The 19072-nt window shown below is 40.6% G+C and overlaps 1 protein-coding gene across 1 annotated transcript in view; it reads left to right on the top strand.

Moving 5' to 3' along the window:
* The window catches only part of TTC8 (tetratricopeptide repeat domain 8), a 38934-nt gene that overhangs the window by 17084 nt on the left and 2778 nt on the right, over positions 1-19072 (top strand). Inside the window, exons 6-12 of the mRNA XM_070403477.1 lie at positions 385-429; positions 4333-4418; positions 8430-8517; positions 10938-11048; positions 14464-14603; positions 18190-18364; positions 18645-18767. Coding sequence (XP_070259578.1) covers positions 385-429; positions 4333-4418; positions 8430-8517; positions 10938-11048; positions 14464-14603; positions 18190-18364; positions 18645-18767 — 768 coding nt within the window. The remainder of the gene's footprint in view (positions 1-384; positions 430-4332; positions 4419-8429; positions 8518-10937; positions 11049-14463; positions 14604-18189; positions 18365-18644; positions 18768-19072) is intronic.

Below are 19072 nucleotides of genomic sequence, written 5' to 3'. Positions count from 1 at the left end.
ATATCATAATCACTGTGTAATATATGTAAAGTGTGTCAAAATGGGGTGAATCTGGTTTTTTTTTGGCAGTCCTAGTGTCTTTCCCCCCATTTATCTCTTTCTAATAAAATAGTATGTACAATATGAAAAAAATGTTCAGTTATTTGAGCTTTCCAGTTGTACTCTGTAAAAGACAGGAATTAGTTGTAAATAGCCATATTTTGAAATGGGTAATTGTGACAAATGATGGATTGACACATTATTTATAAATCCCAGGCACTTTAAAGTACCTTCTTATTCTGGTTCAATCCAGCTGTTGTCAAAACTGTCTGAGTTTTGATATAATAATAGAGTGCTTTTGTTAAAATAAAATCTAATGTATTTTTGGCATTTTTTTCTTCGTAGGCTTTGTTTGAGTATATCTTTCATCATGAAAATGATGTGAAGACTGTAAGTTTTGAATTCATGCTTTTTTCTTTTATTTTAAGTTTTCTGACTTTGGGGATTTAAATTCTGAAATGTCCTGTTTCCTACCTTTCTTACCTTATAAACAGATAGAATTATTAATGATTGGAGAATTACTAATATTTTCAAACCCACTGGATGGAGTTTTCATCTGGTAACTCCCAATACATATACACTACTTTATAGAATGTGCAATTAAGCAATTTGTTTTGTTTTTATTTAGTAAAACCACAAATTGTTGGTTCCTCTGTTTCCCCTTTTATTCATTAGTTTACTTATTGATTTGTTACTTGATTGGGCTATTCTTTGAACCAGTAATTATTGAGTACCTATGCATTGATACTATGATGTGTGCTAGGAGTACTGAGAAAGACAGAATCCCTGTATCTATTTTCCACTGGTATGGGCTTGCCACATTATAATTCTGTTCTGGATCAGATTGTTCCATTAAATTGTCATTTTATTTTATTATTTTTTAAAATATATTTTTATTGCTTTCAGAGAGGGAGGGAGAGTGAGAGAGAGAAACAACAATGATGAGAGAGAATCGTTGATCGGCTGCTTCCTGCACACCCCCAACTGGGGATTGAGCCCGCAACCCGGGCATGTGCCCTTGACTGGAATTGAACCTGGGACCCTTCAGTCCACAGGCGGACGCTCTACCCACTGAGCTGAGCCAGCTAGGGCTAAAATGTCATTTTAGATTTTCCCTCAAATGTTATTTTCTGAATGGAAGAAGAATTTAAATAATGAACCAGAAGCATTCTTCTTCTTTTTTTAAATGAATGTTTTGCAACTTAGCTGGGGAAAAAAGGGAATTCTGTTTTTCAACATGCTGAAGAAATCAGAGGTGCTTTTATACTGGTTACTTGGGTGGCCTCCAAATTTCTTTGTAAATAAATTATTTCACACAAATTTAGAGAATATTAGATAAATACTGTAAAATGGTATTTAAATGTCAAGAAAAATCAAGTTGATCTTCTATGGAAAACTATATTTCTGTCTTTGAATTCTTAATACTTTTTCCATTTGTCGGGGAAGCCAATATTAACAAATCTAGGATGGCATGTGGGTTGGTGATTCTGTATATGTCTATAGACAGATATGGAGAATACTGTCGATAACTTTAGAGAATATTATGAAGTGATATTTCAATGTTAAGGAAAAGTAAAGTTGTCCTATGGAAACTGTTTTTCTGCCTTGGAGTTCTTAACATCTCCCCTACCTCCCCTTCCTTTTTGGGGCAATTTGACAGCGTTGACAAAATAAAGTTGGTGATTCAGGCATCTTTATTTCCAAGTGCTCTTTAATTTCATCATCCTGAAGTTGTCTCAACTGTAACAATAGTGAAAGGACGACTCTTTTTTTTTTTTTTAACATTAGTGGTTGGGGCACTATTAGGAAATCAATTGGGGTGCTCAGTTGGACATTTCAACAACCATTAGGATGTGTAGCTCTGCTGAAGACTCTGCATATGGACTTCTGTACATTTATGGCTTTTATTTATGATCTTCTGAGCCTTTGATATTGAGATCCTGTAGTGGTTAAATTATTCAAAGATCCTTAAATATATATAGTCATTTATTTTTAAAAATTGGAACATTAGACTGATGATTGCCAGAGGGGAGGGAGTTTAGGGGACTGGGTGAAAAAGTTGGAAGGATTTGAGAAGTACAAATTGGTATTACAAAATAGTCATGGGGATGTAAAGTACAGCATAGGGAATATAGTCAATGATATTGCAATAACTATATATGGTGCCAGGTGGGTACTGGGAATATTGGAGGAACACTTTGTAAAGTATATGTGATTGTCTAACCACTATGCTATAAACTTGAAACTAAGACAAAAAAAATATTGAATATAAACTGTAATTAAAAATAAATAAATAATTGGGACTTTAAAGAAATACTATAGATTTTCTGCCACCACTTTAAAATTTAAAATTGTTAATATGAATCTTATTACTATAATTTGTTTGGTGCTTAAGTTATTTTCAACATAAATTAGAAATAAAGAATAGAATTAGTTAATTCAATAAATGATTCTTCAGTGCCTCTTTCTTAGCACAGCAAGAGAGATGTGTAAGAAGGGGTTCCTGTCCTCAGGGAACGTGGGGCCCTTTTGAAATGGTCACCAATGGTTTTGTCTAGTGCAGCCTCCGTCTTCACATGAAGAATGATAATTTACATGTATATCTTTATTATTTTAGTCTATATCAATAATTCATATTAATTTCCTTGATTGGGTGAGCACAAACATGGAGATCCTACTTAGGAGGACTTGTTTCAGGGCCGTATGTGAGAGTAAATCAGTCGCCTGGAATAAGCTCCGAATCCTGTCTTGGAAAGTTAGAAAATGTAAAAAAGTTAGAAGGACATTTTTCTGAAAACAGAAGTCATTAGATTAAACATGAGAGTGAATCTGATCTATTTGCTGGAAGAGATCTTTATAAAGGTTAAGTTAAAATTAAGATATGCAGATATTTACAGTACACCCCTGAATTTAGCTGATTGAAAACATGTTTTTCTGGTATTTCCAGGGATAATGCTAATTGAAGTTACAATTTTTCCATCATTTTTTGCTTCCATTTTTATTTCTGACTTGGAGAAAAAAGAAAAATAAGCATATGAAAGTTATATGTGTCTTGTTTTTGAATATCTATGGCTTTCAAGTAGAGGTGTTGATTTTTCAAGTCTATTAGAACCCCAGCTTGGGGACACCACTTTAAAAAAAAAAAATAGTTTGCATATTTAAAAGTTTCCCCTGGAGCAAGAGAAGATGGGAAACACAAAGAAATGTTATTAGTTTTGCAGTAGGAGAGCCAAGGAATATTTCTGGCATTTATTTCAGAAAAAGGTTAATATTAAGAAATGGACAATAATATGGGATATATTCTGAGATAACAGAACTGAAAACCTAAGTTCCTTTAACTGAAGTGTTGACCATCATTACACTAACACTGTTTAAAGAATAAAAGTTTTTCAGCCTTGAGAAAAAGAACAATAAGTATTACTTTAAAAAATCAGAATCCTCTTTTAACTAATAACCTGAGTTTTTATTCACCAAATCTTTGCATGAGCTTCAAATTTCTATGAGCTTCAAATCTGTGTAAAGATTGATTTGCTTTTCTCTTATCCAAATGGTTTCCACTTCCTCTACATAAAATTCTCATTCCTGTTTAGTCATTCTTTGCCAAATCTTGAATAAACACTAGAAGGAACAAGCTAGAATACACAAGAGAGATGGGAGAAACACATGTAAAATATGAAAGCAACTAGGAGGATTTTTTTCAATTTGCAGCAAAGGAAAGTCTGACCTTTGGAGTTACTGGAATGTGAAGTGATGTCAGAATAATGGAATGGAGGTTTTTGAAGATGGTCGTTACCCCAGCACCCCAGCTTCTCCATGATCCTGTTTTCCAAACCCCTTTCTACCTGCTTCCTTTATCTTTTCTGTTTCTCGGTGTCTATTAAAGTGGAGCCTGCAGTTGGACCGGGCCAACACCCTGAAGGCTTGACTGACACTGAATTGGGAGGCATTTTGGATCATTAGACAGTCGATAAATGGTGGGGAGAGGGTGGAAACGTATGGGTTTTTGAAATACCACTTTTGTGCCTTGTATATTAAAATTGTATTCAAATATGTTGTACATCTGCTTCCCTTTAAGCAGTGTTTACTTGTCATCTGCTGTCAGCCCTGTGGTCTGGAACTGATTATTTGGGGAAAATTCCTGGGGCCATCTGGAAACATGAGCAACTTGAGTTGCTGTCTGATTTCTAATGCATGCTTTGATTGATGCAAATTATATGGTTGATTTCATTATTTATTGTTTCTGTTTATTGTTAGAAGAGAAAAATCCTAACCTAAAATGACTTGTTTTCCAAGGCCTTGGATCTGGCTGCCCTTTCCACAGAGCACTCTCAGTACAAGGACTGGTGGTGGAAAGTGCAGATTGGAAAATGTTACTACAGGTAAAATTTGGATTATTTGGGAAGGGCTTAGAAGTGGCAACATATTTTAGAGTCTTAAACCTGATAATTTTGGGGGTTGGGGGTGAAAGATAGATTTTTCTCATGAAGAAATATCTTTGACTTACTTGAGAAAGCATTTACTGAGCAATCACAGGGTGGCACAAAGAACTGACACCTTTAGAATAATAAAATTTTAGCCCAGCGGGGATGGCTCAGTGGTTGAGCATCAACCTATGAACCAAGAGGTCACCCATTCTATTCCCAGTCAGGGCACATGCCCGGGTTGCGGCTCGATCCCTGGTGTGGGTCGTGCAGGAGGCAGCTGATCTATGATTCTCTCTCATCATTGATGTTTCTATCTCTCTCTCCCTCTCCTTTCCTCCCTGAAATAAACATCCTATATAGTAAAAGGCTAATATGCAAATCGACCGAACAGTGGAATAACTGGTCGCTATGATGCGCACTGACCACCAGGGGGCAGATGGTCAAAGCAGGAGCTGCCCCCTGGTGGTCAGTGCGCTCCCACAGGGGGAGCACCGCTCAGCCAGAAGCCCTGAGTCAGGCTTACCACTGGCGAGTGCAGCGGTGGTGGCGGGAGTGCTAAGGATGTCTGACTGATGGCTTAGGCTCCCATGGTGGGGAGCGGGCCTAAGCCGTCAGTTGGACATCCCCTGAGGGCTTCCGGACTGCAAAAGGGTGCAGGCCTGGCTGAGGGACCACCCCCCCCCCCCCCCCGCACGAATTTCGTGTAACGGGCCTCTAAAATATATATATATATATATATATATAGAGAGAGAGAGAGAGAGAGAGAGAGAGAGAGAGAGAGATTTATTTAAAAGACAAAATGAAACAAGGTAAACTGGTTACTGTGACAATCCTTCAGTTCTTTAGTTTTCAGGCCGATACTGTGAGGAAAAGGAACTACATAAATGGAACCCAAGGGCTGCTTTTTCTTTTAAAACTGCTTTCTGTTTAGGTATTTCACATAGAACTCTAAAGTATTTTTTCCTGTTGTTAGATTGAGGACGTATTTTCTGTTAAAAGGTAATTTTAGATCATTGTAACATTAAACTTAGGAGTATAATTCCTGAAGACAAACTTGAAATCTTGAGCTTCTGAGCAAGACCTTTAGAAATCTTTAATAATTAAAGATAAGCACAACTCAGATTCCTTCTGCCATCCATTTAGGATGGCATTTAAATGAGTGTACTTTTTCATATTATCGTTCTCTGTTCCTTAATAGGTTCTCATCTTTATTATGGCTGTAATATTCACTCATTCATTCACTCTCCCGTTAGTTTCTTCCTTTAAATCATAGTTTCTTACAGGCCAGTGGGGAGAGAGGACAGTAAACAACAGTAAGCCCGGATCCCACTGTGATAGAAGCAGGCGCAGGTGCAGTGGGAACCTAGAGAAATCTCCTGATTTCAACTGGGGAGGCCAAGGATGGATGGATTACCAGATGATGTAGCCCCAAACTGACTTCTGTCTTTTTGCAGAAAAGTTCTGGTCCTTCCTCAGCAGTAGCTTTCACAGTTGCTCCCTTACTATCCAGTCCCACCCCTGCCCTCATTCTGGCATTTAGTGTATTTGCTTGAATTATTACATTAGCTTCTTACCTGAATTGTCTGCTACTACACACACACACACACACACACACACACACACACACACACACACACACACACTGAGTGGCCAGATTATTCTGACCACCCCATCAGTACTTCAATGACACTTGCAAAAATACTGAATATTGAAAACTTCCTAAGCAAATACTCTCAAGGTTTTATTATTATTTGCATAACTAATTCACTTCATTGTACTGATGGGGTGGTCATAATAATCTGGCCACAGTGTGTGTGTGTGTGTGTGTGTGTGTGTATTTTTTATTTTTTTTGCCTTCATCAGTCTTTCCTACTGTCCATGTAATGTGAAAGCACAGCTCTTGTTGGCTTCTCTGGCTAACTTTCGTTACCTTTAGAATGAAGTCTGGGTTTTAGGGGTGGTATCCAAGGTCTTGTCTCAGGCTGCACGTTTGCCCGCCTCTCCCATTCCTAATTGTGTCCTCCTTTTCAGCTAAGCCAGGACAACTTGGCATCCCCCCACCATGCTCTGCACTCTCCTGCCTGTGTGTTGATTCTGGTAGTTTGCTTTTGTCTGAAATGTCCCCTCACCCTCACCTCACCCTATCGGTCAAAATCTTGTCTGTTGCTTCCTCCCTGGAACTACATTGGTCTGCTCCTCCTCTGAGCTCTCCAAGCACCTTTGGTTCTCATTGCCATGATACGAAGTTTACCTATGAGCGTGTTTTACTTCAGTCTTTATTGGTGCCTTTGGGACATGGTTGTTACCTTCACCTTTGCGTCTCCTTACCATCATGAAATGTGCATGCAGTCAGTGCTTGATAATTATTGAATTAAATTGCTGAGAAAACGTTGGCAGTTGGTGGGGATTATCTCTGGACTCTGACTCTGATATTGGCCTGTGTTCATGAATCTGACTGATGTGTTCATTACACTTGCTGTGTACATGGCCCACTCCATTTCCTTTGCACAAGAACCTAGGTGGTACATTCCTTTTGATAGTACTGGAAGAAATGAGCTCTAAGGATGCAGTAATAAAAGACTTCCTTTTCTTTGGTTTCTGGGTATCTCAATATCTCTGATTGCTTTTTTTTAAAAATTGGTTTATGCTTCCATCTCCTTGCTTTTTTTTTTTTTTAAAAAAAGCTATTTCTGTTTTCATATTTTTGTTTATATGTGTCTTTTTGCTGTAATCCCTTTTCAATCATTTTTGGAAAGAGACAACTTACTAGATAAAAATATACAGACTCTCGTGGATAATGAGGTGTTCATGGAAGTCAGTGATGAGCTTCAGCCACATGTTTCAGACTTGCACGTTTAGTTCAAGTTATGTATATAAATATGCTGTTTGCCAGAACTTTTAGCGTCTTTGGTAAATTTTTAATCACTACTCCTTGTAAAAGTTGTGAGATCTTTGAAGAGGTGGGAGCTTCTGTTGTATCATATATCCTCTAACTTTAGGCCAGTTTTTTTGGGGGGGGAGGGTCACATTTAACCCCTTTAATCCTGTGTCTTCCAATAGCTATTAGGGTATAGCCACACCAATGCTTGAGGCTTAGGTTAGGAAAGAGATCAAAGCTATCTTTTCTAGCCTTTAAGTGAAAGCAGCACAGTGGAACATACTGTGTGTTGTCCTGACTTTATTTCACAAAATAAAAGCAATATTAAAGTGCCTAAGTAGCTCTTAGAAGGCTCGGGGGGTGGGGAGGCGGGGGGAGTAGTTATAAGAAAGCCCAACAAACCTATTAAAGACAGGCTGAGTATGCTGTAATGATTGAGTTAGTGGTAACGAAATGTTCCCCGGACAGAAGGGGTGGGTGCTGACACCAGGACAGTTACAGTTAAACAAGGAACAAATCTCACAGTGGTAGGCTAGGACAGTCGGCATCAGACACCAAAAGAAGAAAAGAAAATGTTTCTAGAATAACAAAATGGTATAGCTATCAACCAAGTGGCAATTACTACTTACATCAAAATTATTTCAAAATGGTTTTAAAATTTGGATTTTTGTCTCAGAGCAAATGATGTTTTCTAAGAAAGGGCATCCTTTAGCTCTTCCAGTAAAATAGAGACTCTAAGCATTTATCCAGGTCACTCGCCATACGTCCCGCTGATCATAAGCTCTCTGGGCGGTGAACCCGTATGACCTGGCTCACCAGCAAGCTCTTGGTCCTGCTGTGACTAGACTGCAGCAGACTACACAGCATTTGAGGGTTAGATAGACAGTGAATATGGGAACTAGACAATGTTTTACTAAACTATACAAACTACATGTTAATATTAATGTATGGGGGGGGGGCATTACCTTCTTTTTACGTGCTTACTCTTATAGATGTAATTTGTCTCTGTCCAAAACCTTAGGGTATGAATGCATATTAGAGTATTTATTTTTAAGATGCATGCCTAATTTTTTAATGGCTTTTCTTAGGTTAGGAATGTATCGTGAAGCAGAAAAGCAATTTAAATCAGCTCTGAAGCAGCAGGAAATGGTAGATACATTTCTCTTCTTGGCAAAGGTAAGTGTTCCCAATCTGAGTGGAATCTGCCTCCTCAGAACTGTGTAAATTCTGGCAGCGCATGGGGAGAGTTGCTAGGTTCTTCAGGAATATTTTGGCAAGTTAATATGTTCAGACTTAACTTCTTTTTCTTTTTAGCAAGGGAAAATGTGAGACCATATAGAGAAGAACCGTTTCAGGAGAAATTGATGGCCACGAAAAAGAAGAAAACCCCTTTGAAAGATTGCCCATTAGAGCAGAAAATATCACGGGCTTACCACTCCTATGGGTGCAGGCTCCCCCGCCCCCCCCCCCCCTTTTTTTTTACAACACACTGTCTCCTACCTAAGCAGACTGTGCAAAACGAGTTGTTTTTACATAGGTCCTTTATTTCTTGGCTCTGCCGTAATAACAAAAACAATATTTCCCATCTATGGACCACCTACTCAGTGTAAGGAATTGTATCAGGTCTGTTCCATATGCATTTAATTTACCCCTAGAGCAGTGGTTCTCAACCTTCTGTCCCTTTAAATACAGTTCCTCATGTTGTGACCCAACCATAAAATTATTTTCGTTGCTACTTCATAACTGTAATGTTGCTACTGTTATGAATCGTAATGTAAATATCTGACAGGCAGGATGGTCTTAGGGGACCCCTGTCAAAGGGTCGTTCGACCGCCAAAGGGGTCTCGACCCACAGGTTGAGAACCGCTGCCCTAGAGCAACTCCACAAGGTAGGTTTCAATATTTCCTTTCTGCTCTTAAGGAAAAGGAGATTGGGGAGGGTCAGTGAGATTTCCCGGCCACCTGGCTGTTGAGAGCCAGCATTCAGGCCCAGGACTTTCTGATTCCGGAGCCTACTCCTGTCTCATCGTGCCACCCACAGCCACAGCAGAAGTGAGGGCACAGCTAGAATTTTCAGTATTGGGGTAAAGTTACTTCTTGACCCTCACCACCTCACCAAGGCTACTTTAAACGAAACATTTGATGAATTGGTGGCTGTGATGTCATCGTGCCATACCTCTAAGAGTTTTTTCAATTGAAAAGTGAGGTGAAGAAGGTTGAAAAGAAGATGAGATATACACGGAAGTGCTACTACTTGGTAAATAGGCATTAAACGCTAGCATACTGAAAGAAAACAAATGAAAGCTGCGTTATGAATGTTATGAACTTAGTGTGCTAATCTTAGTGCGTGTACAGTGGTTCCAAACATGATCGAACTGTCTGGTACCTACATCTACTGCTCCTTATATCCCAAACTTCAACTCTTAAAGAAGTTACTAAGAATCACAGTAGACTTAAACTTTTCTGACAGCTTGAAATGAAAATTCAGGTCATACTATTTAACTGCTATCTTGTTGATAATCACTTGCCACATGGTTAAAAAATGTACTTTTAATTTTAACTATGTTAACTATATGGTTTGACTTACTTTTCCATAAATTAATTTGTTTAAATCCATTGTCTGCATGACTGTATATAGGTAAAATTTACTTTTTTTTTTTTAATATATGAAGGAATGATTGTTAAGTAATAGGGATCAGCAGATTTTAGGAACAGAATTATTTCTTACAATTCTAGATGGTTAATTTAAAAATAATTAGTCAATATTTTATATTACTTAGCATATTAAATTATATAATTTATTATATTTTAAAAAGAAGTTAAAACTATATAAGGTAAAAGTTGAAAAATTTTTCACCCATACTCTCTCGCTAGTCTTATATTTTGGTAATAAACACTGTAAACAGTTTCCTGTGTATCTATTTGGGCCTCTTCAAAGCACAAACTAGCTGTGGAGGAAGAAATTGAGGACCCATCGCCATGAAGGAAAAAAGCCATAATCTTATGTTTCTATACATAAAATAATTCTCTAATTGAGAGATTCCTTTTAAATTCTCTATGTGAGTTATTCATGCTAATATCCTGATTGCTAATTAAATGAAAGCCATCAAGTGCCAACTCTCTCAACATCCTGACCACACTCCTCACAAATCTGTTTCCCCTCTATTTCTGAGGGTCCTTTTCCAAAACCACCGTCTCCACAAGGTCTCCCCTGCTGCTCTTTCTCAGTGCCTGTTCCCTTCTTTCTCCAGTGTCTTCAACTTCAGTCTCATAATTGATTCTTTTGGCCAACCTGTAGACATATTCATGTCTTCTATCCTAAAAAGAGTTTCCCCTGATCTTTGTCTACTCACTGCTCAGTCTTTGTGACAATAATAAGCCCACGATAAGCATTTGTTGAAGGAATAAATGAATGCATGCTTCATATACAGCATGTGGAGATAAAATGATAACATCATCATTGGAAATCCTACACAATTTTTACTGTAATCTCTAGGACATAAGTTGTTACTAAGCAATTATGTAACCAATTGTCATAACAAATACTGTATTATTTTAAGAACCAGTACTTTTACTGAACTGTGTCTTGGTTTTAGGTTTACACCTCACTGGATCAACCTGTGACTGCTTTAAACCTTTTCAAACAAGGCTTAGATAAGTTTCCAGGAGAAGTAACCCTACTTTGTGGAATTGCCAGGATCTATGAGGTGAGGTTCATAGTATTCAAAAAGTTGATGTAAAATTGAGGTTATATGCTTCTTAAGTAAGCCCATTGTCCTGTGGGGGCCTAGCAAGGAGACAAATTTATAAAACTAGGACTGCTGGCCTGTAGTTTACCAACAGAGTAAGTGATTTTAGTGTATGCATTTAGTAAAGCTGACTTTTTCTTAAGCAGTATTTCAAACATACATAAATGTATAGAGAATAGTATGAAATAGGGATTTAAGTTAGTTTCTATAGATTGCTAGTGGTCCCAGTACATTTATTGTACATTTATGGACCTTTTCCTAAGGCCTATAATGTCAAGTATAATTTTTTTTCTATATATGGTAGACATGATTTGGGGCCTTCTATTCTGTCCTATTGGTCTGTTTGTCTAACCTTATGCCAATATTATACCATCTTAATTACTGTGGTTTTATAAAACTTGCTATTTGATAGGGCACTTTGTTCATCATTATCAGGAATGTTTTGGCTATTTTGTACTTTGCTTATTTTTTATAAATTTTAGCATCATGTTGACAAATTCCATGAAAAGCCCCATTGAGGTATCCTCCCTGCTGCCGAATTACTTTGGCTTTACAATAACTCCCTGTACCTGTTCTTCTTCACAGTTAGTTATTCTTGGCCCTTTGCTCTCCCATATTGATTTTAGGACTGACTTGTCAAGAACCATTAAAAATAACTGTGCAGGGATAGTGATTGGACTTGAGTTGAATACAAGAATGAGGGGGTGGGGTGGGCTGCCTCTCCTCCCATTCTCAATATGTCTCCTTTTATTTTGATCTCTCTTTTTTTGCAACATATTTTGTAATTATCTCATAAAAATGGTTTGTTGGGGGTCTCCAAAACCACCCTGAAGTTGGGTGATTTATTAGAAAGATCTGAAGCAAAGGGAAGAGGCACCTGGGGCAGAGTTCAGAGGAAAGCAGGCACGAGCTTCCAAGAGTCCCTCCCCTCCCCCCTACCCCCCGTGGACTCACACAGGACACACCTGTTCTTTCAGCCACAGGCTATGACCATGTGTGCCAGGGAAGCACATTGGAGACTTGGTATACAAGGTTATTACTAGGGGCGGGTCATATAGGCACCCTCTGCCTATCACGTACCCAAATCCCATACTCCCAAAAGTCAAACACATGTTCAGCAAAAATGATATTGTTTGTACAGTGTAGGTGAAGTGAGCCATTCTTATCATTTGGGAAAGTTTTATATCAGTCTAGGGAACTAGCAAAGTTCTGAGATGCCACCCAGGGGTCAACCTTGTAAACCAATCTTTCTAGGAATAACAGTTTCAGACCTGCTATGTTAACTTTTTCTGCACAGATGTATTCCTGTGTATAACTATGAATGGGATCCTCTTTTCTATTGTATTTTCTGTTTGATTATTTCTGGTTAGTAGGAATGCATTAATTTTTAAAAGTAGATTTGATACTAGCAACCTGGCTAAATACTCTTTAAATTTTAATTTCTTATCCACAGGTTCTCTTAAAATTTCTAAGTAATAAAATAATCATCAGCTACAAATGGTTTCATTTCTTATTTCAATTATTTTATCAAACTAAAAAATATCTTATTATTTAGGACTTCCAATATAGTATTTAATAGAAGCATCTCTGTTCTCTTTCAAATGCCTAGTTATGATATTTTAAAAATTATTTTGTTAGAAAAAGAGTGGAAAAATATTAATAGTTTCTATATCTGGGTAGTAGTATATGAATGATTTTCATTTTTGGTTTTACAATTTCAATATTTTCCAGATTTTCTGTAATGAACATGCATCACTTTAAAAAAGAAAAACAATAGTATTTTTGAATTGTCTGGGAAGGTTGTTTTTCTTTTTGAAATATAGTTTTGATAAACATCTATAATAATAAAAGCATAATATGCTAATTAGACTGGACAGCCAAATGAACTTCTAGACATCATTCCGGACGTCCTTCCAGATGAAGTCTCAGGGGGCTGAGGCAGAGGTGGTTAGGGGCGATCAGGCAGGCAGGTGAGCAGTTAGGGGCAGTCATGCAGGCAGGCAGAGTGGTTAGGGGTGATCAGGCAGGCAGGCAAGTGGTTAGGGGAGATCAGGCAGGCAGGCAGGTGAGCAGTTAGGAGCCAGCAGTCCAGATTTCAAGAGGGATGTCCGACTGCCAGTTTAGGCCTGATCCTGCAGGGATCCCTGTGGGATTGGGCCTAAATCGGCAGTAGGACATCCTCTGAGGGGTCCCGGATTGTGAGAGGGTGCAGGCTAGGCTGAGGGATCTACACCCCACTCCCCCATGCATGAATTTTGTGCACCGGGCCTCTAGTGTAAATAGAGAACTTTGATCACTCAATAAAAATTCTATATCTCTGTGTCTTTACGTGTGTGACTCCACATTGAACAGAATTTTGACCAAGAAGCTTGGGAAGGTAGGGTAATAAATTGGGCTGTGAACCCAGTGGCATTCATATATAGGGTTGACTGTCCGATGCTCTTGCACCTTCATGCTCTGTCTTCTCACATCCCAGTCCTTCTGCCGGTCTTCCTTAGGCAGGAAGTGCTGGCAGAGAAACCGAGAGAACATTGGCACCTCTAGCCTGTGGTTGCTGGTCAGAGTTCCCTCCACGCCTCTGTGGTAGTCACTGTTGCCATGGCCGCGATAGGGCACAGATCCTTGAACGAGTTACCTTCTTCCTTGCCCTGCTTCACGTTGGCCAGGAGTTGGAGGAACATATCCTGTTATGGGCGCACCGGGGAGGGCTTTGTGAGGAAGGGAGAATTTCACTTCGCACTCAGAGGAAGGAAGATGTTGAGAGGAAAGTGTCCTCGTGGGGACAGTGCCATGCGCCCGTAGGGTGATCAGGACTAAGCACAGACGTGAGCTGGTCGGATGCAGCTTTCCCTTTGAATTTACAGTTCATTTCCCTGGGCGCATAGTTTACCGCACAAAGATTTCCAGCGTGTCCTTTTTCTCTTTATGTGACAGTGGCTTTAGCGTTCACTAGTGAAGTTTGTCCTAGCATCGCAGCCTACACTGCACGTGCCGGTAGAGATGTTTTGTATGTACAGCAGATGTGCTCAGGTCTCAGCCCTCACTTCACCCAGGCCTGTGCACATGGCACCCCTCCGCGGCCCCTTTTGAAGCAGCAGCCTCCGTCTCCTCACCCTGCTCTGTCTTTCTCTCCATCCTGGTCCTTGCCCAACATCACATCACATGTGTGTTCATTTGTTGCTCTTCCCTACCAGAGGCAGTCTCCTTGAGGATAGTAACTTTATCTTTTTGGTTTATATTGTGTTCCCAGGGCCTAGAACAGTCTGGTTGGTTCTTAATAAATACTTACTGAATGAGAAAATGTAAACCAGTCAGAAAGTAACATCTTGGCAATATCAGTCAATTATTGCTCTTCTGTCTTGCTGGAGAATAGGAAATGAACAATATCTCATCGGCCTCCGAATACTACAAAGAAGTTTTGAAACAGGACAACACTCACATGGAGGCCATTGCATGTATTGGGAGCAACCACTTTTATTCCGATCAACCAGAAGTCGCCCTCCGCTTCTACAGGTGAGCTCTACCTTCAGTTTGTGACACTCCTTTCCTGCGGACTATTGGCGAGACAGTAATAAAGAGGGAATGCAAATGTAGAGAAATAGTGTATAAGCCATGTCTGTATGAGACTAGAAACTCAAACACCCAGGTGTTTTATGAGCATTAAAAGTGACCTCTAAAAATTTGGAAACGCACAGATATTTGGCACCTTGCAGAAACACACCCCGATAATCACCTGAGTGTTTAACCCTATGGCATTGTACGAATTAGCCATTTTGTCATTGACCAGTAACAGTTTAATGGCTGCTGGAAGCACCTCCCTCTTACCATCTCTGCCTTCATTAATGCCACTCTGTGTACTATAACAACCTTGAAGCTGAGATGGGGGTGAGATTTGCAAAGAGAAGCAGGCCCCAGGTTCTGAGCCCCAATGGGAACCTGAAACAGCGTCCTGAGTTTTGTGAAGAAGTATTGTCAACTTTTGTTCAAAAACTTTTTAATTCTAAATGAATTCTGTTCTCTGGTTCTCTTTTGAGCACAGACTTATTTTATCCTACAGCTTGTTTCTGGATTAATTTTTAAATTTTGATTTCCTCTTCAGCCCTTAGTTAATATACAAGGAGGTAGCTGGCACCTGACAAGAGTTCTTCCCAGATACATACAAGTGATAATATCAGTGCTGTCTTGTCTTACGCAGCTGACTGTTCCCCTGTCCCCAAGCGGGTCATGGGTTCCTCAGGGCAGCTGGGCTGGATTTCATTTTCTTATTTGAACTCTTGTCCTTTGTCCTGTGGGATTAATGATGCATTGAAGCAAATGGGCTTCTTGAGCTGTAGGGATCTTGTCTTTCTTGGTGGGAGCCCATTGGAGGTCGGTAGATGCAGCTAAACCACAAAATACTTATCACCAAAAACAGGACCCACTCAGCTGAAAACGTGGCAGTAAATGCTAAACATCCTCAAATTAGGTCAGGAGGTTTAGGAGCTTACCTATGGGTATGAAAGCTTTATGAAGCAAAAATGTGTGGGTTTTACTTTATGTGACTATGTCTTACTAGAGGCCCGGTGCATGAAATACGTGCACTAGGGGGAGGAGGGTCCCTAAGCCTGGCCTGCGCCTTCTCACAGTCAGGGGGGGAACAAGCCTAAGCCAGCAGTCGAACATCCCTCTCACAATCTGGGATCCTTCCTTCTTACTGCCCGCCTGCTCACTCTTTACCGCTTGGCTTACTGCTCCTTAGCACTGCTGAAGCGGCAGGAGAAGCTCCTGCCACCGCCGCTGCGCTTGCCAGCTGTGAGCCCGGCTTCCGGCTGAGTGGCACTCCTGCGGTGGGAGCACACTGACCACCAGGGGACAGCTCCTGCGTAGAGCATCTGCCCCCTGGTGATCAGTGTGTGTCATAGTGACTGGTTGTTCCACCATTCTGTTGATTTGCATATTAAGGTTTTATATATAGATAGATTTTGATTCTCTAACCAAGCTTTTTGGAGGGGAAAAAACTTACATAAGTTGTGTCTGACCTTGCCTCTGGACACATTTCCCATAACTGGTACTATTAAAAAAAGCATGCTTTTGTATTTGCTTTAACATTTTTTTCATCAACTGTAATACTTTCTATTTCTTTTTTTTTTAAATTAAATCTTTATTGTTCAGATTACATTTGTTCCTCTTTTTTTTCCCATAACTCCCCTTCTCCCAGTTCCCGCCCCACCCTCCGCCCTCACTCCCCACCCATTGTCCTCATCCATAGGTGCACAATTTTTGTCCAGTGTCTTCCCGCATCTCCCATTCCCCTTTCCCCCCAAAGAATAGTCAGTCCATTTCCTTTCTATGTCCCTGATTCATTGTAATCACCAGTTTATTCTGTACATCAGATTATTTATTCACTTGATTCTTAGATTCACTTGTTGATAGATGCATGTTTGTTGTTCACAATTTGTATCTTTACCTTTTTCTTCTTCCTCTTCTTAAAGGATACCTTTCAGCATTTCGTATAATACTGGTTTAGTGGTGATGAACTCCTTTAGCTTTTCCTTATCTGTGAAGCTCTTTATCTGACCTTCAATTCTGAATGATATCTTTGCTGGATAAAGTAATCTTGGTTGTAGGTTCTTGCTATTCATCACTTTGAATATTTCTTGCCATTCCCTTCTGGCCTGCAAAGTTTCTGTTGAGAAATCAGCTGACAGTCGTATGGGTATTCCCTTGTAGGTAATTGAGTCTCTTTCTCTTACTGCTTTTAAGATTCTCTCTTTGTCTTTTGCTCTTAGCATTTTAATGATGATGTGTCTTGGTGTGGTCCTCTTTGGATTCCTTTTGTTTGGGGTTCTCTGCACTTCTTGGACCTGTAAGTCCATTTCTTTCACCAGGTGGGGGAAGTTTTCTGCCATTATTTCTTCAAATAGGTTTTCAATATCTTGCTGTCTCTCATCTTCTGGCACCCCTATTATTCTGATATTAGTGCGCCTGAAGCTGTCCCAGAGGCTCCTTACACTATTTTCGTATTTTCAGATTCTTTTTTCATTTTGCTTTTCTGGTTGGGTGTTTTTTGCTTCTTCGCATTTCAAATCTTTGACTTGATTCTTGCGCTCCTCTGGTCTGCTATTGGGTATAATATTCTTTATTTCAGTCCGTGTATGCTTAATTTCTAGTTTCTTTATCGTAGCATCGCGGGTCTCATTAGTTTTCGTGAGGCTCTCCTCAAGTTTATTGCAAGCCCTCAAAATTGCGTTTTTTAGCTCCATATCCTCCATTTCTGTCATGTTTTTTTGTCTCCGCATTTTTTATGCCTTCTTGGTGCACCCCCTTGTGGTCTTTGTGCGCAGTCTTGTTCTAGTTAAGCCTTGATTGTTGTAGTTAATACTAGAGGGATTTGACCACCAGGCTGACTGGCTGTGAGAATCAGCTGTGTGGAAAACTTCTGTCCTCTAGGGAGGTGCTAATCTAGCCTTTGCCTGAGGCGATCTGGCAAATGGCTCTGCGCAGGGCTTGGGCAGGGCAGGATCAACAGGGCGGGCGGAGGGAGCAGTTATGGCTGCTCTCAGTCCCGTTCCCAGAGGCTCTGCTTCTCAGAACCCCGGCAACTGCTGCAAACCTCGAAGAGAAAGCTGCCCTCAGGTTCCAACTGATGCCGGATAATCCCGCTTCTCCCGTTTGAGTCTGAGTCTTTAGAGACTCGCCCGGATCTGGAGCTCAGAGTCTGAGACTCCCTTCTGATTGAAAAAGACAACCGCGCACTCAGCCACCAGCCTGCTTTCGCACGCACCTCCGCACCTTTAAATTTTCCACACTGCGCCTCCTCTGAGCCTCAGTATGCATTGTCTTTCCTTCTAGTAGAAAAGTCTCTCCTCAGCCAGCCTTCCTGTGGTTCCTGGTGATGTCCGTTCCGTCTTTTAGTTGTATTTTTGAAATGGTTGTTTGCGGCAGCAGTCTCCGGTGTTTACCTATGCTGCCATCTTGGTCTCCTCTTCAATACTTTCTATTTCTATTTGGGGGTGTTAAAATTATAAAGTAAATTCATTTCTAACTTTGTAAAAAATACATGTGTCTAAACATTTGTAAAGTTGGTCTGACACCCAATATGTCTCCTCTTCTCAAAAAGGCGCCTCCTGCAGATGGGCGTTTATAACTGCCAGCTCTTCAACAACCTGGGGCTCTGCTGCTTCTATGCCCAGCAGTATGACATGACGCTGACCTCATTCGAACGTGCCCTTTCTCTGGCTGAAAACGAAGAAGAGGCAGCTGATGTCTGGTACAACCTGGGACATATAGCTGTGGTATGTTGTTCCTCTCACATCACTTCTGTCATAGAAAAGGTAGCGCAAGTCAGTCTGAAGGCATTTTCAGGAATTGTGAATCCAGGCTTGGCAACAGTCTTAGGTAGCAATGTAGAGGTTTCTAAGGGTCACCATACTCATTTTGTATTCCCGGGATAAATCCTCTCACATACAATTCCCCACTTGACTCCCATGATTGGCACTTGCTGCCCGGACGGGAGGAGGTGGCAGGAGGAAGCGTGTGGATCGGCGTGTGCGGAAATGTGTGTTTCTTTTGCAGGGAGTAGGAGACACGAATCTGGCCCACCAGTGCCTCAGGCTGGCTCTGGTCAACAACAACCACCACGCCGAGGCCTACAACAACCTGGCCGTGCTGGAGATGCGGAAGGGCCACGTGGAACAGGTCAGCGCCCTGCGTGCACAGTGGATAGGCTGCTGTCTCCACAGGCTGTAACTTAACAGGGAGCCTGGGTTTGAATCCCAGCCTGTCACGCGTTAGTGATGTGACCTGGTACGAGTCACTTGTCTCCAAAAGAGAGCACCTGGTTTATCAGGACAGACCTGCAGCCCCCAGTCTTCCCTGTCTTAGGGAAATGTTACATCATTCACAATTCCCACCCACCAGGGAGCTGCTTAAGCCAGAATCCTAGGAGGTACCTGGAAACCTCCTGTTTGGACTGCCTCTCCTGCCACCCCATGTCCCCAGCG

The sequence above is a fragment of the Myotis yumanensis genome, unplaced genomic scaffold, assembly GCF_028538775.1.
Source record: "Myotis yumanensis isolate MYYU_CA2020_CCGP unplaced genomic scaffold, mMyoYum1.0.hap1 SCAF_1, whole genome shotgun sequence".
In the NCBI taxonomy this organism is placed as follows: domain Eukaryota; kingdom Metazoa; phylum Chordata; class Mammalia; order Chiroptera; family Vespertilionidae; genus Myotis; species Myotis yumanensis.
The sequence above is the reverse complement of the archived record's forward strand: the minus strand, read 5'-3'. Positions and strand labels throughout refer to the sequence as shown.